This window comes from Physeter macrocephalus, chromosome 11 (genome assembly GCF_002837175.3).
Source record: "Physeter macrocephalus isolate SW-GA chromosome 11, ASM283717v5, whole genome shotgun sequence".
Lineage (NCBI taxonomy): Eukaryota > Metazoa > Chordata > Mammalia > Artiodactyla > Physeteridae > Physeter > Physeter macrocephalus.
Window position 1 is genome coordinate 62,812,230 of NC_041224.1, and position 25,540 is coordinate 62,837,769.

The 25,540-nt window shown below is 35.6% G+C and overlaps 1 protein-coding gene across 3 annotated transcripts in view; it reads left to right on the forward strand.

Moving 5' to 3' along the window:
- The window catches only part of LRRC49 (leucine rich repeat containing 49), a 144,670-nt gene that overhangs the window by 64,077 nt on the left and 55,053 nt on the right, over positions 1-25,540 (forward strand). For all 3 annotated transcript variants that reach the window (XM_024128798.2, XM_024128799.2, XM_024128800.2), the window contains one exon: positions 16,349-16,496. In XM_024128798.2, the coding sequence (XP_023984566.1) occupies positions 16,349-16,496 (148 nt within the window). The remainder of the gene's footprint in view (positions 1-16,348; positions 16,497-25,540) is intronic.

Consider the following 25,540-nt stretch of genomic DNA (forward strand, 5'->3'; position numbering starts at 1 on the left):
CTTGGTAAGCATGTATCCCTCACTTACTGTCTTTCATCTTGCCACTAAGGAATTAATCCTTGGAGTCATGCCTTTTCAAGCTATGAATTGTTAAAATGCATTTATATTTACTAGAGGGAGTCATACTTTTAGCCCTCAGGAATTATAACACCTAGTGACTAACTTACAGAAAGTTTTACAATAGGGAAAGAGAAGGTTATAATCCTTTACTCTTGTTATTTACAGTTGACCCTTGAACAACGCAGGGGTTAATCCGCTGATAATTTATAGTCAGCTGTCCTCATCTGAGGTTCCTCTATATCCTCAGATTCAACCAACTACACAGTACTACTGTGTAGTACCGAAGTATTTACTACTGAAAAATATCTGCTTATAAGTGCACTGTTCAAACTCACATTGTTCAAGGATCAACTATATTTTGATGTTCATATTTTCTTGGATTTGTTAAGCTGTCTCCTATTATCTTTTGATATGTCCTCATTCTTTGAGCACTTTCTTACTTTCTGGCACAACTAGATGTTCCAGGCTCATCTTTTACAGGGGTTCTGATTCCTTTTAGTGGAAAATGGTATTTAGACATCAAGATTTGAGTGCCAGGTATGTTCATGGTTACTGGGATATCATTGCTTCTAGGCCTCCTCAGTGGATAGAATTAGGAAATGTGTGTGTGTGTGTGTGTGTGAGTGTGTGTTTCTGTGAGTTATATACATTTATCTATTTGTCTATCTGTATACATTTAAAACTATGACTTTATACTGACACCTTCATGAATTCAGTAATGAAACTTTCAATTAAAACTCAATTCCACAGGGCTTATGTTAGCTTATGTTAAGTTTTTCTATACCTTGATACTTGAAGGACAGTTTGTCTAAATATAAAATTCTTGGTTCATTTATTCTTTCCGTGAGTTTTTTAAAAAAATATATTGCTGTTGTTACTTTGCATTGTAAGTTGTGTTTAGGGCATCTGGTGCCAGTCTGATTTCAATTGTCATCTTTATGCTTAGAGGTCTTGAGGATTAAAAAAAAAATTTTTTTTTTAAGTCTAACAGTTTTATTAGGATATGTTTTCAAATTGATCATCCTGGTTCAGTTTTCCCAGGTACCTGTTGGTCCTTTTCAGTATGTACATTTTGGTCTTTTCTTATTTCCAGAAAGTTTCCTTGGGTTATACTTTTAAGTATTAGTTCTGTTCAATTGTTTTGTTTTTATCTTCAGGATCTCCTATTACACATACTTGTTTTCGTCTTTGGTTTTCTTCTATTTCAACCACTTTACTTCTGATCCATTTTATTTCTTTGCCTTGTTTTCATTCTCTTGGTTGTTTTTTCTGGCTTTCTTCAATGTCCCTTAGTAAAATTTTATTTGGATCTAGTCTCCGTTGGGGACTTTGTAATTTAATCTTTGATTCTGCAATGATTTTGTCTTTTCCTTTCATTTCTTTCCTAAGTTCAGTCAACTCTATTTTTATTTCTTCCTGTTATTGTCCATTTCTGCTTTTAATTTTTGAATTTTATATTCAAGGTGGTTTTTCATACCTCCAAATGCTTATTTGAGGATAATTAATTCAGTGTGGAATATCATGTTATAGTTTTCTTGTTCTTCATATTTCTTTTCGAGGTGGGAGGGAATTTTCATCAGCTTAAGTGGGTTTGATTTTGTATTCTTAAAATACTTGGTATAGATTTAGTCTGTTTTTGCCAGTTTATTTTGTGAGTTTGGGTGATTTACAAGACTCTTAGGTCAAGGGTATCTTCTGTCAGTGTAGCAAAAGTACAGTGTGTGTGTGTGTGTGTGTGTGTGTGTGTGTGTGTGTGTGTTGGGGAGAAGGGGTTGTGTATCTTCTTTCTAATCTTTATTTTTGGGGTTCTCTTTTGTCTTGCAAGCCTCTACATTTCCCCCTTTTGCCCCTTTGCCCATTTTCACCTTCACCATGCAATTTCCAAAGACCTCCTTTACCTTCCTTTCTATCACCTCAAGAGCAATTAATTTTTGAAGACTGCCACAGCGAATCATGTGCTCTTAAAAGTTCATTCCATGTAGTATATGCTCTGATCTAATGGCACTCTCCAGTATTTTTGCACCTCGTGTGGACTTTCTCTTTCTGGTGGTGATTGTAAATTAGTCTTAGTCCCACTACTAGTTCCCCTTTTCTCTCTTGGGCAAAGTTTTTTTTCCAAAGTGTCCTTCTATATTTACCTCCTTATAGGTAATTTGATACTTGGGCATTCTCTGTCTTTTTGTTATGTTATGGGCATTGGTTTTATGTGATTTGTCTGTTGTTCTTCTAGTTCTTATATTGTTTTTTGGAAGATGGACTGGGACATTCAGTTTATGCCCCTGCATTTACCTCACATATATGTGTATACATGCATGTATGCATGTATATACTTATCTCTCCTATCAGAATGTAATTTCCTTAAGAGTAGAAATTCAATTTTACTCATCCTTCTGTCTTTAGCAATAATGCCAGTGCCTATCATACACAATGCCCTTTAAACCTTTCTTTTCCATATTAACAATGAAAACAAAATTGTAGTACGACATGTCACTCTGTTAATAAATTATCTATCCCTTTCCCAAAGGCTGCAGATAGCTAAAGGTTTGTAATATGAAGTGAAAACCCTTCTAACTGTGTGCAACTATGCCCATGTGGGCTAGATAACCAGCACTGGGAGTTATTATTTGAGAACCTGAATATATAGAAATTGCCATGTTCCTCATGAGTGAAGGAATATGATTTATATAGAGTACTATAAGATGATGCTATTCAGTTTAGAGGAGAGCCCCAGGGTTCCTGAATGAATACATTATTGTTTTTATTCTTGTGACTTGACTATAAAATGAAATGAGAGATTTCAGGAATCTTCTGTTCAAATGAAGAGATAAGTAGCAGTGTTACATTATGCTACTGTAGTTTAAATTGGTTGGGAAGGTCAAAAGTGCTACAATGAATATTTAATGTTCTGATGAAATCTTAAGGAAATGATGCTGTATTCACCAATACCAGTTTCACACTGAACTCTTCCTTACAGTCATTCTGTCTGGATCATGTAGCAAATGAAATTTAATGTAACTGCCATTTGAATAAGAGATAGATACTTTTGGCAGTTCATGATTCAGAAAGAGAAATAAGTGATGGATAGGAATATAGGGATCAAACCTAAGAATATGCATAAAGACTTATATAGGAGTGCTATGGGCTGAAGCGTGTTCTATCCCCCCCCACCATTCATATGTTGAAGTCCTAATCCCTGGTACCTCAGAATATGACCTTATTTGGAGACAGGGCATTTAAAGAAGTAATTAAGGTAAAATGAGGTCACATGGGTGGGTCCTAATTCTGATGAGAATAGGACACCTCTACACACACACACACACAGAAGAAAACCCATTTGTGTGAAGACGGGGCTAAGATATGGCCATCTACAAGCCAAAGAGAGAGGCCTCAGAAAAAATAAACCCTGCTGACACCTTGATCTTGGACTTCTATCCTCCAGAAATATGAGAAAATGAATTTCTATCGTTTAAGCTACCCAGTTTGTGGTACTTTGTTGATAACCCTACCAAACTAGTCCTACAAGGATACTCATTACAGAATTGTTTAATAGTTCAAAATGGAAACGACTTAGGTATCCAAGAGTGGAGGCACAGACCTATTCTTATCCAAGTTTACCTATCCTACCCCCTCTGGCAGTCTCTTTGATGGGAGCAAAAGACAGTAAGAATCGTCAAGGATGCAGGCTGCCACCATCATAAGTAACCCAAGCCAACTCATGAGAATTACCAGTAGAATGAGCACCACTATCTTTCATTCTATGGTTTCCTCTATGCAGTGGATAGTGTAGCAAGGCCCCATGGATTAAAACATTAGTTTTATTTATGCTGATCATGAACATGCCAGAGAGGAAAAGAAGACAGGTACTATGCCTGGAAATTCTAAGCACACAGGCTCAGTATATCACTTTTTACCAAAATGATTTCATTATTTGTTTTCTATACAAATTTCCTCGAGAACCTCCACTGAATTAAGATTTAAACTGCTCAGTTTATTCTTGTTTATTATTCCTAATCTCAAACTACTATGCCAAGACAAAAATATACTTGCTTATATCTGATTAAATATTTCTGTTTTTTTGCCAACTAAACCTTACAATATGGTCCCCAAGATTCATTACCACAAACAGAAATCTTTCAAGGTTTATTTCTCATATATATTATTTCTTGTAATTTCTCTCCATTTTAATATAGAAGATTTGTTCCATAGATGACTAGAATTCAGCAGATTAAAAAAATTAGGACATTCTAAAAACATGGAAATACTATGCATTCAATAAAATAATAATTTTAAAATCATGACATGCAAAAGTGTTAGTAGAATATTAAGGAAGCAGTATACAAAGCTATTTCATATAAAATGCTCTCCATTTTGTATATCTATCTATCTATCTATCTATCTATCTATCTATCTATCTGTAGGAGGAAGGATTTCACATGGTTTTGTTTCTTTTCCAAATTTTGTTTTTATACTTTTCCAAATTTCCTCACAGATTATGTGTTACTTTTATAATCAGAAAAAAAGGAAGGCAGAAAGGAACAGATATGGAGAAGACTGCTGAGGTGGAGTGAGGTGAGGTTTATGGAGTGAGGTGAGGTTTTCAAAACGAATTTTTTTTAATGCATGGACACTGATTTGGTCAGAATAGGTGCTAAACTGGATCTCGAGGCCCCTGCTGTGTCAAAGGTTAATCTTTTTGCTGCCAAAATAATAGGAGGTACAGGGCACCTCAGGGCTGAGAGTGGAGCAGTGAGGAGGGGCATTTAGGTATTTTGAGAGTAGTGGTCTTTATCACCTGGCATGGAAGTATTTCAGAATTTTAACTAAGGCAGTTAGTTATACGAAGTGTATATCAGCCCTGCATGTACATCTCATTCTCTTTAATGGCTACATTTAATTTCATTGCATGGATTAATCTTAATTTATTTAATGAGTCCCTTATTGATGGTCATTTAGATAGTTTGCCATTTTTTGACATATTATATTTGTGAACATGGGCCAGTATATCACAGTGTGACTTTGGAGAAGTCATCTTTCTCCTTAGAATTGTGAATCCTTTTTTAATATTAGCAAGGAATTGTGAAGTTCACATTAGAAATCTGTAGTTTTAAGGGGATATTGAAGTTTACCTCAATGGTCTCTAACCTTGACTTTGCAGTAGAATCACCTATTAGAACTATTAGGAATTATTCATCTATGACCCTACTCCTAGAGATTCTGATTTAGATATGGATGGGTTCTAAGTATTTGTATTTTTCAATAAGCTCCACAAATGATTCTGTTGCCCAGCCGGTATTAGCAGCTACTGAAATATAGAAGAATTAATATTTTAAAAGAGGACAAGATTGTACGATTTGTCGATGTCTAACGTATTATAAGAAGCATTGGCGAAGATGTGGAGCTACTGAAGCTCTCATACCTGCTAGTGGGAGTGTAAATAGGTAAAATCATTTTGTAAAACTCTGGCAGTATCTATTAAGTTGAACTTAGTAGCATACTTTATACGCAGCAGTTCTACTCCTAGGTTTATACTCCACAGAAAAGCTTAATATTCTTAGTTTCACTGTTTATAATAACACCAGACTGCAAACAAGTGTCCACTAATAGTAGAATAGAGGAAGTAAATTGAATGCTATTTTTTTTTTTTTTTTTTTTTTTTGTGGTACGCGGGCCTCTCACTGTTGTGGCCTCTCCTGTGGCGGAGCACATGCTCCCGACGCACAGGCTCAGCGGCCACGGCTCACGGGCCCAGCCACTCCGCGGCATGTGGGATCTTCGCGGACTGGGGCACGAACCTGTGTCCCCTGCATCTGCAGGCGGATTCTCAACCACTGTGCCACCGGGGAAGCCCGAATGCTATTTTTATATAATGGAATACTACCCAGCAATGTGAAATCATCAAACTACAGCTACATACAATATGGATGAATCTCAAAAAAACAAAACGTGTAGCAAGAGAAGCCAGATTCAAACAAACGCATATATACAATTTTATCTAAAACAGGCAAATCTGTATCTATAGTGTTGGAATTGGGATAGTGGTTACCTTTTGCAGGTGTAATGGCTGTAAGGGGACACAAAAGGAGGCACCAGGGTGTCGGTAATATTTTGATCTGGGTACTAGTTACATGAGTACGTTCAGTTTGTGCAGAATCATCAAGCTGTGTACTTGTGATTTGTAGTCTTTCTATGTATTACATGTTGATAAAAAGTTCAAAAATATTGTAAAACCATCATTAGGAGGAAGTTCGTCCAAATAACAAAATTTTTTCATGATAGAATAATAGCTGTCCTTCCATTAACTGTAAAAGAGGAATTTGGTCTGCAGTGGTGTGCTGAGGCCAGCTTGTACTGGCTCACTAGACCAATTTAGGTGCATCTCCTCACCTCAGCAACATCCTCTTCATAGCTTAAAATTGGCCATGTTGGAAATATTTACACCATGGAATTGGCAAATGCTACATCAGGCTGTTGTTTTCTCGGAGAGCTGCTTACCTACTTAGTACTGAGTTTACATCTCTTTGTATGTGGGGATATTATTTAACCTGCTTTATAGCTCATGGAATTCATAAACAGTATAAAGGTCTGAAGTGGCTAAAATGATCATGCCTTTTAGAATTATCATTATCATATTTGAGACAGCAAAGAATCCTTTTTTTCTTCTGTAATTCACATATCAATCCAGTAAGAGGAAATATGTCATTAGGAATTTACTTTGTCATTTTAAGTTTGGTTTCAGTGTCACAAATTAGCATTACAAGAACATTATCAGGTCCTGAAATCTACCCTCAGTAATCAGAGTCATTGTGAATCACCTGAGACTGAAGCTATGTTGTTTGTTTTTCCATTTTACTGCTAGAAAATGATCATTGTAGCCTGGAGAAAGCTAATAGAATTGTCATTTGCAATTGAGACACTCAACTCTGTGCTGGTGTCTTCTGTCAACCAGATGCATACAGACATAATAGATATTCTCTTTATTGAATCGTAGTCATGGCATTGTAACAAAAGATATGTAAACAGACAGTTTAACATTTTTCTCTGTTACTTCTGTTCAGCTCTTTAGGTCTCTATCTTCTCCTTTTCACTTTCTTTTTGATTCTATCTATATCCACAGTCTTCTCTTTATTTATCTCTGTTGTCACTTTAGCTTCTCAAATATTAAAATCTTTTAAATATTGTGATGAATGGGTTAAACTACCAATAGTTTCCCCAAGGGAAATTTGGAGTTCTTTTTCATGCAGTGTGAAAATTTTTTTCCAACATATTTTTGCTTTGTGACAAAAACATAATGACTTATTATTAGTAGAACCATTCATTTCTAAGAACCCCCTACTACCATCATGTACTAAAAAGAATTCTAGTGACTAACATTAATTAACATGTATCAAACACAGATGGTTACTTGTTATGGAGCACCAAAAGAAGCGGGAAAGTGAAAGAAAATGTATATGGAGAAAAAATATGTATATGTATATACCTATACATATATATTGGGTTGGGCAAAAAGTTCGTTTGGCCAACCCAATACATACATATATATATATATATATATATATATATATATATGAAAAAATGCATGTTAGTTTTGCTTACTATAATGCTAAAACTGATTATGGGGTTCAATGGTTGTTAGCCTATTCCATTTTTAATAAGTTCCCCATCATCTTTTCACCTAAGTATTTTAGTAGTTACTGATGATCGTTGTCTGAATCCATTACTTCTTTGGGGGGGTTACAAATGGTGATATTCTATCATTCTTCATTTTTTAAGCTATGTTTCTTCTATAAAGAAAACTTTTACTAGCTTTTTGGTTTGTGCAAGGAAAATAGGATAAGTGCTTGATTCCCTTTATCTCCATCCACTGCCTTTGACTTTTTAACTTTAATTTAAAAAATTTTTTTGATCTCTAGAAGTTCTGTGCCTTTTCAGCTCTTCTTGGAGTTTACTTACATTTTTAAACCTGTTTTTATTTCTTGGAATATATTATAATTTTTATATTCTGTTTGATAATCCCATTATATGAAGAAGTCATAGCCAGTTTGACAATGTCACCTGTTGTTTCTGCTGGCTGTTAGAGTGTTTTATTTCCTTTTGAACTGTGAACTGTTTATTTATCTTGGTACCTATCTTTGGGAATTCTTGGGGTCTTGTATAAAGGTAGGTTTCTCCATGGAGGAGTTTCAGTTGTTTTTGTCAGATGCCTATGGACATAAGAAGCCTTCGACCTCTTCAAAATATCAGTTCTCCTCTTGAAACATTTTAGACCACCCATTTAGTGTGGATTCAGGTTGCAAATTGTGGTTTGTGGTTACAAGTAAACAGGGAAGAATTTTCCTCCAGTTCTTAGCCCCAGGTTTTGAGATAGGCAATATTCCTGGGGTAGTAGGTAGAAAAGTTTATAACTCACCCTATATTGAGACCCTAGCCCCTGGGGTAACAGGGTTATGGACAGGTCTCCAGTAGACTCTCCAACTTGGGTGGCCCCTAGGATTTGTCTTCTGTCCTCCAGCTTTGAAGATCATGTAAACCAGAGCTCAGGTTCATTGGGTTCAATAAGTACCCTCACAACAAAAAGGTCAGTTTCAACATTCTGCTTACCTCTCTGGCTTCCCACCTTTACTTTTTTTTTTTTGGCTTGCGTATTTCTTTTTTTTTTTAAAACAGGTTATGGATGCATTTGAGAAGATTTTTAAAATTTATTTTATGCAGCATTTTTAGTTGTTTTTAGCAAGAGCCTCAGTCCACAAACTTAGTTCATCATTTTATCAGAAATACAAACACTGTCATTATATGCTCTTTTCTTTAACTGTGCTTCATTCTTTAAGACTTAGATATTATCTTATTGATCTTTCTAGTTATTTTATGTTTGTTAATTGTGTATATTTCAGTTCTTGTGAGCACACTTGATTTATTCTACTGTTCCATTTCATTTTAGCCTGCCAGACACATAGTAACTATTCAGTAAAATTCTCACTTATCAGTATAAAATAAGTGAGCTTTTCATTAAGATTATTCCAGAGTACTTGATACTTCATTGGTATGAAAGAGTAAAACCCTTTTTACTAGAGTACCTATCTTACTTTTGGGGAGAACTTTCTAATTGGAGAAATTTGATTGGTATTTGGGAATTCTTAGTTAAATATCTATGTGGTATACATGCATATATGGGAATTTTATATTTTATCAGTATTTTATTAAGTAAGCATAAAATGGACTGAAATAGTTCATTTTCCTTTTGAGATGAAAGTTTTGATCAGTAGGGACAGATTGTTCCTCTATAGGTTCTTTAGCAGATAGGAAGCAGATGTGGCATTGGGAAGAGACTGCTAGGGGAAGAACAAATGTATGAGTAATCTGGAAAACGATTAAAGTCAAATTATGAGTTAAATGTCAGCCTTTGGACCAAAACTTTTCCATTCTTGGTACTTTGAAGAGACAAGCAACTGAGTGTTCTTAATAAAGGAGAGACTGTTCTTGAAAGCCAGTACTACCCCGTTATACTTAGTGTTGTATTTACAAGTGTTTTTGTTTTTTAACAATCTGATTTAGACTTTCTTTGGTTAGGTAGGATATAACCCTTCATTAGCCTGTATTTGTACTTAAGGAGTCTGGTTTTATTTGATTAGAGAATGTCTTTAAAATCATATGCACTTTGTCAGTGCATTTCTAGGAATGTCTGGCATGTTTACTGGTCAAATGCCTTGCAGATGGAAATGAAATTTTGTGAGGAATCTTCTGGATCAAATACGAATCTATTTTTACTTTAATAAAACTATTCAAAGCGTAAAGACTTCAGTCTGGGTGTAAATGCTAGCTGCTGATCTGGGAAGGGTTTCCAGGAAAGTACCTGCTAAGGATTGAAATGATTTTCCCATTCCTGGTGCCTCTTTTTTTGGTTGTGCTTGAATTACAGACATAAACCAGATGGGCATCAACAGGTCTTCTAGATCTCTGAAGTGCTTCATGATGACTACATTCACTAGGCATAATGTTTTCTCCTATATAGTATTTGAATTCAGTGAAGATACTGTTTAGTTTTGTGTTTAACAGCACCCATTTAGAAATTATTAGACTAATTCCATTCTCCAGGGGAATACTTGAGAGGTAGAGCTGGGGACAGTTATAATCATTTCAGTTTAAAATTATACCTGCAATAAGAAATAAATCATAGACTCTCTGCAGTCCAGCTTGTAAATAAATAGTAAATAACAATAAAATTAGAATATATCTACAATGAATGAAGTTTTCCAGCTTCTCTGTGCTTCTGGACATATTTTTCCACTTTTCAGTGCATCTACCTAATTAGTGACAGATATCAGGTCATAGTGGTCTTATCCGGTCATAGCTTACAGTTTAATTCTGTTCAGATATGCTGGGCCATTGAAGAAAAATGCTCTTCAACATAGAAGAGCTATGTTGCCTCTGCTTCTCACATTAGTTAATATCTTAATGTTGAAATTAAGTTATCCCAGCCTGTGGTAGTTGGAGGAAAATGTAATGAAAGCCTTTTGGAAACATGTGCTAATAGCCACTGGCCACCAGTGTAGCATAGTGTTCCTCATAAAGGAGAGCTGATAGAGGAAAAGGTGATCTGTCAAACATGTAGTTTTTAATACTTTAAGTTTCTTTGTAAATCAATTTATTGAGATATAATTTACATGTAATAAAATGCACCGATTTTATGTGTAAAGCTCAGTGAATCTTGACAAACTATACACTCTTGTAATCACTGCCTCAATCATTAACCCGAGAGAGAAACCTGAATGTTTTTCCAGATTCCTCTCTTCCTCACACCCAAATAATTACTAATTTCTGTTCATACTACACTCTGAATTTCTGTAGAACCTATTCCCTCCTCTTTACTCTCATAGCTACTACCTTAGATATGCTTGACCCTTACTTTTTTCACCTCTGTTACTTACTGCAATCTACTTTATAACTGGTTTTTTACTCTTTAACTCTTTTTTTTCCTTTATACCTTCCATAATGTTACTAAGTTATGATTATTCTCATCACATTGGCCCCCTACCTTGCTTAAAATCCCTTGATGACCCTTCACAGTTCCCATTCTCAGTCAATTTCTAAGTAAGAGATTGGCTCATAGTGGCAACTGCCTTGATGACTTAATCAGTTATGAAATATGCATGGAGAAGCAGATTTGTGAAGGGAAGGTGATGAGTTAGTTCACTTAACAATGTGAAGGAGTAAAAGTTTGCCTTGTGTTTCAGTTTTAAAGTTATCAGAAGCATGTTATTTGATTCTAGCTTTACATAAAAAACTACGAGGGAATGAGAGAAGCATCTTTCAAACATTCATCTAAAACACCATAAACTGTTCTGAGATATTTTATATTGGTGATAAAAAGAATTTTATCAATGCCAGGTAGGAAAAATTGCAATGTTTGTTCTCGTTTATTTATACTCAAAGCGATTATTAAGTCTAAATTCATGAACACTCATTTTATTTGCATATACTAGCCTTTTAAAAAGTGCCTTCCCTAATTCTCAACCATGTCTCAAAAACCATAACATGTATATGAATTATGAGATTTACCTTTTAGGTTGGTAAAGATAAGCTCTGAGGTAAAATAATTGATAGCAGAGTATCTCTACCTTGAATGGGAGGAAAACATAGAAGAAATATTTAAATATGACAATAAAGAAACATAATGAACTTTATTTTTGCTACAGATATCATCTCAACCTTAATTGTCAAGCATATAGGTTATTTTCTATACCATAAATATTCTATATCCTCTAGTTTTTTTTTTTTTGTTTTTTTTGTTGTTGTTGTTGTTGTTTGTGGTACGCGGGCCTCTCACTGTTGTGGCCTCTCCTGTTGCGGAGCACAGGCTCCAGACGCGCAGGCTCAGCGGCCATGGCTCACGGGCCCAGCCGCTCCGCGGCATGTGGGATCTTCCCGGACCGGGGCATGAACCCGTGTCCCCCGCATCGGCAGGCGGACTCTCAACCACTGAGCCACCAGGGAAGCCCTCTAGTTTTTCTTAACACAGAAAGATATTTAGTATAGTTCCTAAATATAAGTAAAGTAGTCCTAAAGTACTTTTAGGCCTGTTTACATTAGTTATTTGAATAGTCATTAAAGAGAGTGATTCTAATTTAAATGAGTTTTATCACTCTGCTCTGGGGTATTATTTAGAAAAGTGATTATTCCCTTCTTTAAAAAATGAAAGTCCTCAAAAATTAAAAATAAAACTACCATGTGATCCAGCAGTTCTTCTTCTGGGTATTTATCTGGAGAAAATGAAAGCAGTTAACTCAAAAAGATTTAGGCACCCCCATGTTCATTGCAGCATTATTTATAGTAGCCAAGATATGGAAACAACCTAAGTGTCCATTGATGGATAAATGGATAAAGAGAATGTGATACACACACACACACACACACACACACACACACACACACACGCACAATTCACCCATAAGAAAGAATGAGATCTTGCCATTTGCAACTGCATGGATGGACCTTGAGGGCATTATGCTAAGTGAAATAAGTCAGAGAAAGACAAATACCGTATGGTCTCACTTATATGTGAAATCTAAAATAAATAAATAAAATGAAATACCAAGCCCATATATATATATATAATAGATTAGGTAAGGGGTGGGTTAAATGGGTGAAGGGTGTCAAAAGTACAAACTTCCACTTATAGAATAAATAAGTCATGAGAATATAATGTACAGCGTGTCAACTATAGTTAATACTGTATTTCATATTTGAAGTTTGCTAAGAGAATAGATCTTAAAAGTTCTCATAACAAGAAAAAATATTCTGTAACTATGTATGGTAATGGATGTTAACTGACTTAATCATGGTGAACATTTTGCAGTATATACCAATATTGAATCATGTGTATACCTGAAATTAATACAGTGTTGTATGTCACCTGTACCTCAATAAAAAAATGAAAGTCCTGATCAAAATCCCAGCAAGCAGATATTGACAAATGGATTCTAAAGTTTATATGGAAAAGCTAAGACCTAGAATAGCAACATGATACTGAAGGAGAACAAAGTTGGAGGACTGACACTAACCTATTTCAAGACTTACTATAAAGGTACAGTAATCAAGGCAGCACGGTATTGGTGAAAGAATGGACACATATATCAATGGAGAAGAATAGAGGGTCCCAAAATAGACCCACACAAATATAGTCAAGCGATCTTTGACAAAGGAGCAAAGGCAGTTCAACAGAGAAAGAATAGTCTTTTCACTAAATGGCACTGTAACAATTGGATATTCATATAAAATTGAATCTAGGCATAGACCTTATACCTGTTGCAAAATTAACTCAAAGTGGATCATACCTAAATGTAAGACACAAAACTATAGAACTTCTAGAAGAAAACTTAAGAGAAAATCTAGGCAATGTTGAGTTTGGCAAGTTTTTAGATACAACACCAAAAGCATGATCCATGAAAGAGAAAATTGATAAGTTTGACATAGTGTAAATAAAAAACTTCTGCCCTGTGAAGGACGCAATTAAGAAAATGAAAAGGCAAGTCAGACTGGGAGAAATATTTGCAAAACATATATCTGATAAAAGACATATTCGTGATATGACAAAAAAAACTCTTAAAACTCAACAATAAGGAAACAAAGAACCCAATTTAAAATAGGCCCAAGAGCTGAAAATGCAGAGAAGATATACCGGTAGCAAATATGCATATGAAAAAATGCTCAACATCTTTGTCATTTGGGAGTTGCCTGTTAAAACAATGAGACCACTACAGACCTATTGGAATGACTAAAATTTTAAAAATACCTGACAAATATGAAATGCTGATAAGAATGTAGAGCCAGTAGGAATGCAAGATGGTACAGCCACTTTGGAAGACAGTTTGGTGGTTTCTTAGAAAGCTAAACATAGTCTTACTGTACAATCCAGCAATTGCACTATTGAGTGCAATTCAATACCCAATTGAGATGAAAATTTATGTTCACACAAAAACCTGCAGATGAATATTTAAGCCGCTTTATTCATAATCACTGAAAACTGGAAGCAGCCAAGATGTCTTCAATAGGTGAATGGACAAACAAACTGTGGTACATATAGACAATGGAATATTATTACTCAGTGAATTTTTAAAAACTAGAAGCTATGAAGCCACGGAAAGATACAGATGAACCTTAATTGCATACTGCTAAGTGAAAGAAGTCAGTCTGAAAAGGTTACAAACTATAATATATGATTCCAACTATATGAAATTCTGGAAAAAACAAAACAATATAGACAGTGAAAAGATCAGTGGCTGCCAGAGATTCATAGAGAGAGGAGGATGGTTAAATAGGGGACTTTTTAGGGCAATGAAACTATTTTGTATGATACTTTCTCGGTCGATACATGACATTATGCATTTGTCAAAACCCTTAGTACTTTACAGCGCAAAGAGTGAACTTTAATGTATGCATATTAAAAAAAGAATTTAGGAGGTTGGAGGATCCCAGGAAGAAATGAATATAGACTATGACAGGAGATTGTAACTGTATTTCAATTGTATGGAACAGCCGTCTTGAAGGTATGAGCAGGGAAGAGTAGGAGGGGAAGGTGCTGACCTAAGTAACTTTGGAAATGAGTCTGTAAGACTAGATGCAAAAGGAATTACACATTATCATTATGCTTTTGTTAATAAAGTTAAAGGAATTACACATTATCATTATGCTTTTGTTAATAAAGTTATTTCCCATGGGGGTACAAATTGAAAATTCTGATACCACTATACATATATTCTGGAATTAATAATTAACAAAATGGATGAGAGATGGTGGGAGCCAGATTTCTCCTTGTTGGAGTAGGAATTTACAGATAAGTAAGGGAAAGAGGCTAGGATGATCCCTTTGGTAATAGATTAGAGTTGGAGACATCAGTTTGAACTCATGGTTAGCTTAATGTAGACACAGATGGTTTCATAGAGAAATATCGATATACGTATACGCACAGGTTGGTATACACACATATATTTCCTTGCTCTGTCATCAGAGGGCCTAAAAGAAATGACACCTAGTAGTAAATAGTACACCTAGCCACTAGATCTTTGTTTCTAATGCCATTCCCCAATAAAGGGAATCATGGCTTCTTGAAGAAATGGCTGATTCTAGGACTGGGGTAGGAAATATATGAGTCTAGAGAATCTTACAATGCTAGAAAGTAAGGAAGTGCTTACAATAACAAAACATCCATGTTAATAGGGGTATGTCAAATGGACATAGGAGCCAACTGAAAGAGGTCCAATGGCCAAAGCTGGAACAATTTGAACAATAAAATAAGTAAACTTGTACTGGATTATAACCCAAAGAATGAAATGAAATGTCCATGAATCAAAACTGAATAAAATTGAATCTAGGCATAGATTCAACTTTAAATATGATAATTTTAAATATGACAATAAAGTAACATAATGAACTTTATTTTTGCTACAGATAATGAACTTTATTTTTGCTACAAATATCATCTCAACCTTAATTGTCAAGCATATAGGTTATTTTCTGAAAAAAATAAATAGTTATTTATATATAAATAAATAAATACACAGGGAAAAGACAAACTCCCTGGGAAGAAGAATTCCAAATAAATTATGTAGATACTGTGCCCTCAATGAGAGGAAACTGAACTTCTACTCCTTAAGTATGGGCTACACATAATGACCACCTTCCAAAGAATTCAGTATGGAAAGAAGGGGAGGGAAGAGTAACTTTACATTGGAGAAACCTGACAAACACTGTTTCAGTTAGGTGATCAAGGTCAACTTCAACAGTGATAAGTCATATTAATTAATCGTATGTACCATAACCCTAATCTCATCATGAAAAAAAATATCAGACAAATTTCAATAGAGGGGCAGCCTACAGAATAACTGATCAGTACTCCTCAAAACTGTCAAGATTACCAAAAATAAGGAAAGTCTAAGAAAATGTCACAGCCAAGAGGAGCCTAAGGAGACATCACAACTAAATGTAATGTGGTAGCCTGGATGGGATCTTGGAACAGAAAAAGGACATTGTGAAAAACTAAAGAAATCTGGATAAAATATTGACTTGAGTTAGTAATAATATATCAATATTAGTTCATTAATTGTAAAAAATGTACTATACTAATACAAGATGTTAATAATAGGGGAAACTTGGTGTGGAGCATGTGGGAAGTCTGTACTATCTTCTCAATTTTACTGTAAATCTAAAACTGTTCTAAAAAATAATGTGTATGAAACAAAACAAAGTACTATTTGAAGGTCTCACAGTAATCCAGTGGTTTCTGTCTTTCCTGCAGTTTTGAGAGTGTTTGCTGCCTTGCTGATTCTACTTCTCTCTCAGACATCACTTTTGATGGCAATCCAATAGCTCAAGAGTCATGGTACAAGCACACTATCCTTCAGAATATGATGCAGCTGCGCCAGCTAGATATGAAGAGAATTACGGTGAGTGAGAACTCTTCTAAAGTGCTCACCATATTGTTTTAGTTAGCATGGGTTAGAACATTGGGGTGCATATTCTTTGCTTGAAATGCTTCTTATTTTTAATGAACTATGGATTATCATGACTATATACTTCATAATTATAATGACAAGTTTTTTACCTCCTATCCGTATTCCCAATTTCATTGAATTAAATTCCTGACCTTCTTTTAAAATTAGTCACCATGCTTGTTTTTCATTCTTGCTTAATATCCAGCTAATAATTTACTTTGAAATAAATGAATAAGAATTTCGTTGATAAGTTATATAGTGTAATGGTTAAGAACCTGGGTGCTGGAGGCAGACTGCTTGAGTCTGCATCCTGGCTTGACCATTTTCTGGTCATATGACCTTCGACAATTTACTTAACCTTTCTATCTAATTTTCCTCAAGGTAAAATGGGGATCATAATTATATTATGTCATAGGGTTGTTGTCAAGATAAAATGAAGCACTAAACCTTAGAACAGTGTGAGGCTCCCAGGAAGCATAATATGGAGCTATCATTATTATTATTATTATTATTACTATTGATGCTATACCTCTCAAAGTAGCTATCTCTTTTTTTATTCATTCTGTCTCCATGGTAGACATTTTCTACACTTAGAAGTTTCGATATGGCTCCTGATCTAAGTGAAATGCCGCATGTAATAATACCCCTCCTTTTAGGTGTACAATGCACATTAGCATACTTTAGGCTCCAAGAAGTTCTGTAATAAAGAAACTTGCCTTAATTTGTTTCATTGCATCCCAAATTTATTTGAACATTTTATTATCTCAGAAAATATCTGTTAATGATCTCATTTTGATAATCTCTGACCTAGAAAAAATATCCTAAACCTCCACTCTTTTCTTACTTCTAGACTCTGCTAATTTTATGTGGATTCTTTTTTTTTTTTTTGCCACACTTCACGGCTTGTGGGATCTTAGTTCCCCGACCAGGGACTGAGCTTGTACCCTCGGCAGTGAAAGCTCGGAGTGCTAACTCCTGCCAGGAAATTCCCTGATATGGATTCTGAGTGATCAGCTAGGTTTATTCAATTGCCAGTTGACTCATTGCCTGTCCACTGGTTTCACACTGTGGGCCATTCAAATTTCTACCTCAGCAATATTATGGACATCTAAGGTGGCTAACAGGCAAAGTGTTGATGAATTTGTAAATACCAGCAGTCTTCTGGGGTTCTACCTCTCTCTGCTCCAGCATAGAGGAAAGGTTCTTTGTCCTCTCAGTTTGTTTGGATCTATACTGGCAACTCTGTCTTGTACTTTTACCCTTATTTCCAGGTCTTTCTTAATTAAGCATCTTTGGTACTTCTAATTGATCTTCCTGATGAGGTTGCAAAGAACAGGGTGAGAAAAGAAGCTAACCAATTAAATAAATTAGTAATCATATAGTATGTTTCTCATGTGAATTTATGCCAGTCTTGTCTACTCAACTAATGTACATAGTCCTTGAGGGCAGAGGCCATTCTGTGTCTTCCTTGCCTGATACATGCAGATGCTCTATACATTTTATTTCCTTTCCTTCTCTGTCTCACACAATGCTGAGAATGTAGTAATGTTCAGTAAAGCCTTGTTGATTGAGTAAAGTTTACCTACTTCTGTGCCTTAAATAAAGGAGAACAATACTGTCTATAATTACTGTCCCTGTACATTCCCTAGGATGTGTTTGCTTGGCAAGGAAATGAGGAAAATCACCTGGGATGGGAACAGGGCCAGCTCTTCTGCTAATACAGAGCAGTAATCCTTGCACATCTGCTCTTCCACTGTTTAATTTTAGAAATTAAAAAATTTTTAAATGGAAATAATCTCAAAGTTACAGAAAAGTTATAAGTACAGGACAAAGGACTTTTGTTCCTGAACCATTTGAGAGTAAGCTGCTGACTCAATTCCCCAACCACCCTGAACACTTCAGTATGTATTTCTTGCGAGCAAAGACATTCTCTCATGTAAACAAAATATAACCAACAAAATCAGGAAATAAACATTGAATAATTGCTAGTGTCTAATCCTCACACCACATTCAAATTTTACCAGTTATATTAATAATGTTCTGTGGGGCAAAATGATCCAGTTTGGAATTATACGTTGCACAGAGGTACATTTTATTGTCATGTCTCTATTGTCACCATTTTTCAGGAACAGTTCCCTAGTCTTTCCTTGACATTCATGACTTTGACATTTATGAAGATTATAGGTCAGTTATTTTGTAGAATGACCCTTAATTTGGGTTTTATTTGATGTTTCCTGTTAATTATTTGTTATAGATTTCTGGCATAAATATCACAGAAATGATTTTGCATTCCTCTCACTGCATCCTATCAAGTGATACATAATTTATATTTATCTCTTTATTGATGTTCACTTTAAGATGTTGTCTGCCAGGCTTCTGCACATGAAGTTATTCTTGCTCCCTTTTCTTTTGGTGTTCTGAGACTCAATTTCCAACGGGGTGGAGGCAGGGTTCCCCACAGCTCCAACGAGAAATTCTCAGAACACCATCTCAGCGTCTAAGAATTCAATTCAATTCTGACACTGCCTACCTGGAAGATAGCACCAGATTCCACAGGTTGAGGACTCAGTCCTGTAAGACTGCACACGCACCCTTCTCCACCCGCCCCCGCACCAGACACCAGTAACAAGTCCAGGTTGTTAACTGTACTTCCGACCCCCTGGCTATAAATCAGAGGTTCCCACAACCCCCTCTCCTCAGGTTCGATTAATTTGCAAGAGCGGCTTACAGAACTCAGAGAAACATTTTACTTACTAGGTCACCAGTTTATTGTAAAAGGATATAACTCAGGAACAGCCAGATGGAAAAGATGCCTAGGGCAAGGTATGTGGGAAGGGACACGGAGCTTCTAAGCACACCACTCTCCCCAAATCTCTAGGTTTCACCAACCCCGAAGCTCTCTGAACCTGTCCCTTTGGAGTTTTTATGGAGGCTTCATTACATAGTCATGATTGATTATATCATCGGTCATTGGTAATTTCTTTTTCTTTTAAATAAATTTATTTTATTTATTTATTTATTTATTTTTGGCTGCATTGGGTCTTTGTTGCTGTGCGCAGGCTTTCTCTAGTTGTGGAGAGCAGGGGCTACTCTTCATTGCGGTGCGTGGGCTTCTCATTGCAGCAGCTTCTCTTGTTGCAGAGCATGGGCTCTAGGCACGGGGGCTTCAGTAGTTGTGGCACGCGGCTCAGCAGTTGTGGCTCACGGGCTTAGTTGCTCCGTGGCATGTGGGATCTTCCCAGACCAGGGCTCGAACCCGTATCCCCTGCATTGGCAGGCAGATTCTTAACCACTGCGCCACCAGGGAAGCACAGCCATTGGCAGTCGATTCAACCTCCGTCTCCTCTTCTCTCCCTGGAGGTCTGGAGTGGGATGGAAAGTTCCAACCCTCTAATTGCCTGGTTGGTTCTCCTGGCAACCAGCCTCCATCCTTAGATGGGGTCCAAAGTCACCTCATTAACAAAACAAAAGACACCTTTATCACTCTCCACACTTAGGAAATTCCTAGGGTTTTGGGAGCTGTGAACCAGAAACTGGGATGAAGACCAAATATATATTTCTTATAATAAATCACAATATCACACCTTTGTAATTCCATACCTCATAAAAATTTCAATTTATTAACTTATTCATATCGGTATAGACTCATGGTGTTCTGTCTCACCTTTTGTTTATACCTTTTTAGTAACTTTAGTTTGGAAAGAATATACCTTTTAAAAGGCTTTCTATTAATTTGCCAACATGGGCTAGTGTTGACAAACACTAGCCCATGAGCGGGCCACCTGTTTTTGTAAATAAAGTTGTGTTAGAACACAGTCATATCCATACATTTATATATTATTTATATCTGCTTTGATGCTACAGTGGCAGAATTGAACAGTTGTTAAAGAAACTATATGGCCTACAACCCTAAAATATTTACCACCTGGCTGGCAAATTTTGCTGATACCAGTTCTATAACTATTTTCTCTTTAAAGATATCTTTTGATTAAGTTTTATGTAATTTACCATATGGACATTCTAGCTGGGGTGGATTACACAAATATTCAATGAACTTCTATGCACTGGGGCTATGGTTCCCCAAACGGCATGTCAAGGACACTGCAGTGAACTCAGGGGGGCACTGTGGAATATTTATAATTTTCAAGCAAAACACAATGATATTTTATATCTGTGAGACACAGAAAATTACTAGCTTAAGGTAGTTTACCATTTCAACATTAGGTCACAGTATATTTCTCTCTATGGCATTATATCCTGGCAAAGCTGATCTTTCAGTGGTTGCAATAAAAACCAATACCATGCCAAAATCAGTATAGAGCAGGAAATGAAGGTGACAGTGTCCAATTTAATTCTAATGTTTGAGAACTTGTGTAATGCCTTACAGACACACACATTTCATTAGTAAGTAATTGTGGTTATTCAAGCATGGTATTTTTTCTTTAATTTAAAAGTATTATTTTTTTCAAATGGCTACTAAGTCACTAGAACATGAATACTTATTAAGTTGTTTACTAACTACTTAGTAAACAGAGCTGTAACATATTTCTTTTGACCTAAAGTCACCATGAAAAAATTCCTGAGACATTCTTAGGCACCTTGAACTGAAGTTTCTGCACTGGGGTATGTATTATACTCTAGAGATGACAAGATCAGAATCATAATTCAGACCCTCAAGTTACTTACAGTCAAGTACAGAGGCAGGCATGCAGCCAGATTATAATGCAAAATGACAAGCTAGTTCGATGAGCTCGATCAATAGATATGTATGTGTTTATACACACACACACACACACACACACACACACACACACACACCGCACAATGATATCAAAGAGTAAAGCCCACCTATGTCTGCTAGAGAAACAGGAAAAGTTCCAAAGGAGAAAATACTTGACTTGAGACTTGAAGAGGGTCAAGAAGAAGGAGGATATATCAGTGGAAAGTGTTCCAGGGAGAGAGAAGGCGTGCAAAATGCAGATGGGTGTGAGAATACAGCAACTGATAGCAGTTCAACATGGCTGAGCACTGACTGTACATGGGGGAGAAGAGCAAGAGGAAAAGGATGTTTGACCAGCAAGGGCTGGGTCATGAGGGCATTTTATGCCTCAGGAAAGAGTTTAGATTTTTGTATTGAACATAGGAAATCCTTAAAGAGTTTTAACATACTTAAATTGGATTAGTCTCTTGAAAAGTTTATCTGAGTAGCATCCCAGATGATGAATTGTGGAGGATAGGATGGGTGATAAAGTGAGAAGCAGGGAGGTTAGTCAGGATAAGAGCTTCTGGGGGTCTGATCCAGAGGAATGGCAAGAGATAATATGATATCAAAAGATAATGTGACTTCCTGGCCTCAATTCCTATTTTGCTTTTGTTATCTCTGTTAAGAAGAATGGCTTTTAGTCAGTAAAGAGAAGAAATAAATATTAATAAAGTGAAAGTAAAGCCTAGGTTAGGTGAATAAAAAGTTTGAGTCCAGACCCATTTAGATCAGGGGCTGGCAAACTTTATCTGTAAAGGGCCTGTTAGTAAATATTTTAGGGTTTGGGGGCTATACAGTCTCTGATGAAAACTATTCAACTCTCTCATTGTGATGTGAAAGCAGGCATGGCCAATACATAAATGAGTGAGCATGGATCTGTTCCAATAAAACTTTATTTACAAAAAAAAAAGGTGGCATACTGGATTTGGCCTGTGGGGTAGAATTTGCCAATCTTTGATCTAGAGCAATGGATAAATGTAGTGAATAAATTGCTGGGCCTTTGAAAATTATATCTGGAAGCAGTATAGAATAGTAGAGTAGCTGAAAGATAAGATGAACTAATCTGTCTTTTTATCATGGAAAGAAAAAATATTGTGACAATAAACTTAAATGTAGATTATGAAAGAAATCTAAATTGGATTATTAGAAGATGGGTTGTGAGTACTTAAGGAATTGATCAGCAGGAGGCAGCATTAGTTACAAAAAACAATTTGTGCCCTACAAAATTAGGTTACTATTTTAGATATTATAAACAGACCCTCTCAGAAGAGTGCTATAGAGAGACAGTGTTTTGTTATTTAAGCAAAACATTGGACAGAGTCTTTTATGATAGCGTGTTGAGTAAGTTGTATGACAACATGGTTAAGTGGATTTGTGATTCAGGTATACCTACGGAACAGAAAGTAATGGATTAACGCCAGCCTGCACAGAAATCTGTACTGGCGTGCTGTGAGGCTTTTTCCTCAAGCTTATTCTCTTCAACATTTTTGAATGTTGACTAGTTGAGAACATTTATATTATTCTGATAAAATATGTAAATGACAAACTGGAAAAGTTAGAGATCCTGATGTACTGGTTGATCAAATCAGACTCCAAAAGTGGCTCAATAATCTAAAACAAGGTTTGGCAAACTACAGTCTGTGGGCCAAATCCATCCCACAGCCTGTTTTTTTCTTTTTACAGCTCTCAAGCTATGAATGGTTTTTATATTTGTGAAGCATTGTGAAAAAAAGAAAAAGAATATGCAATAGGGATTTTATATGGATCACAAAGCTTAAAATATTTACCATCTGGCCCATTACAGAAAAAGTTTGCCGACTTCTAGTCTATAAATATAAGCAGAATTTAGCAAGATAAAAAATAGAGAAATAGAAAATTCTGGACTTTACTTCACAACAACAAACATAACAATTCTCAGCCAAATGCAGTGTTTTGGGAAATGAGACTTAGCATATTTGAAAAAGACTTGCATTGGTATCAATAAGTTCAAATTGAGTTAATTATGAGATATGATTGTTAGAAGTTAATATGGTTTTAAACAATATTCATTTATAGAAATAGAGAATTCAGAAAAATGGACAATAGTCCCCTTTTTTTCTTTAATGGTCAAATTACACCTGAACTATTAGTTTTAGAAGGGTGATCACAAACTGGAAGTATTTCCAGAGAACCTGGCACAATTCATTGACAAAGGAGAGAAGATATTACAGTAGTCTTCAAATATTTTTACAACTGTCCAAAAAAGGAGAGAATAGACACATTTGGAGGGGCTAGAAGAAGGACCACTGTATAGAAAATTCCACCTCCCAGAATTTTTTATTTCCAAGGCAGTATTTTGTGAATGCAGGTGCTATTCTCAAAGTTCTGAAATGGACACAGTGTCTAAAGTTTTCACCTCAAACTCACATTTAGTTGACTTCATATGAACTTGTTTACAATTTGCCCTCCAAAACATGCAGTAGCCTATCTGAGATAGAGGTGAGTTTCCTGTCGTGGTAGCCATTACTAAGGCTCACCGATGCGTTCTGGTTCTCCTCCTCTTTTTAACAGGTGGAAAGATGATATTTCCCTTTCCCTTGGAGTTAAACGTGGTCATGCAGCTTGCTTTGGCCAATGAAATGTGAGCAGAAGTAATGTACATAATTTTCAGACAGAAGCATTTAAAAGCTAAAGTGAGATTTTCCATGATTTCTCCCATGCAGTGGTCACTGTGGAATCATACATTGAGTCGAACATGCCATCGGGTCATAGTACCCAGGAATACTTAGCCACTACATGGAGAACAGTTGCAGTGTTCTTTGCATGATCAAGAAATAAAATTTTCTTATTGTAAGCTAGTGTGAGTTTTAAAGTTGTTATGACAGTATAACCTAGCCTGTTCTGGCTCCCCTCCCCACCAAAGTATAATATAGCTATTATCCATGGGCCAGTAGAAGTCAGGTGACATGGCTTCTAATCTTCACTCTGACATTAACTATGACCCTGGGAAATCAGTTTTCTCTGTAAAAAAAAAAAAAGATTGAACGAAAAATATGGGCCATTGTCTTCTAGACGAGAACTCTGTAATTTTAAATCTGTTTTAATATTTAGTGTAGTCAAGGAAAACAATGTTTTGTATAACTATCTATTCTAAAGTATATGGTTAAAACCTCACATTGCCATTGTTTTTAAAATTCCACATAATAAATTGCTGCCTATATTAGGACTGCTATTATTTATTTGCAGCAAAATGTCTTCTCATATAATATATGCATTGTTTTAAAGCCTCAATAAGCTGCTAACAATATATTCTAAGTTATTAAACACCTATTAAATCACTGCACTCCCTAATTAATTAGAAATCATTTCTGTATTGGGTCTTCACGACAAACTGAAGTAAGGAAAAAAGTGTATGTATATTTTTAGTCCCAGATAGATCCGTTTCTTTTGTTACATAAAGGATATGGCTTTTGTCCCAGAAGTTGGACTATTATCATGAAGATGCCAGAATTTTACAATTTTTTTCCTTCTTATAAACAGATTTATAGCTTATCTTTACAATTAGAGGTTTTTGTTTCTAAGTTAGGTTACTCTATAATTATTTGGGCTGAAATATAGTCATCAGATATATGTTTTTAAAAACGCTCAATATTTGAATTGATTTGGCATATATCCAGTTTTCCTAGGTTTAGCTTTCCTTTTAAAGTCGTACTGCCTTTAATAGAAGCTCACATTCTTTCTGAAAATCTGATGAAATCATCTCTTAAGTATGTGTAGTACGTGATCCATACAGTTTCTAGTACTGTTTAAAATTGCTCTTTGAATAACCAATCTGTTTCAGTTCACATTCAATACATGTGTCAACAACTGAACATCAATATATTTTGTTCTTTTAAAAAGTTTTTTTCTGAAACAGGTTATATTTAATAGGCACTAAATAAGCATTGACTGAGCAAAAGAGTTTAATATGCTTATTAATCCAGCTATTATATAAAGCTAGTAATCAAGGTTCTGAATTTCATTCTTAGTTTATTTTTCCTCATTATCTCTATTCAGCCTTTAAATATTAAGAATAACTATTTTCCAAATTGGAAAATATACTTTATTTATTTATTTAAAATCTTTATTGGAGTAAAATTGTTTGCAATGGTGTGTTAGTTTCTGCTTTATAATAAAGTGAATCAGCTATACATATAAATATGTCCCCATATCTCCTCCCTCTTGCATCTCCCTCCCACCGTCCCTATCCCACCCC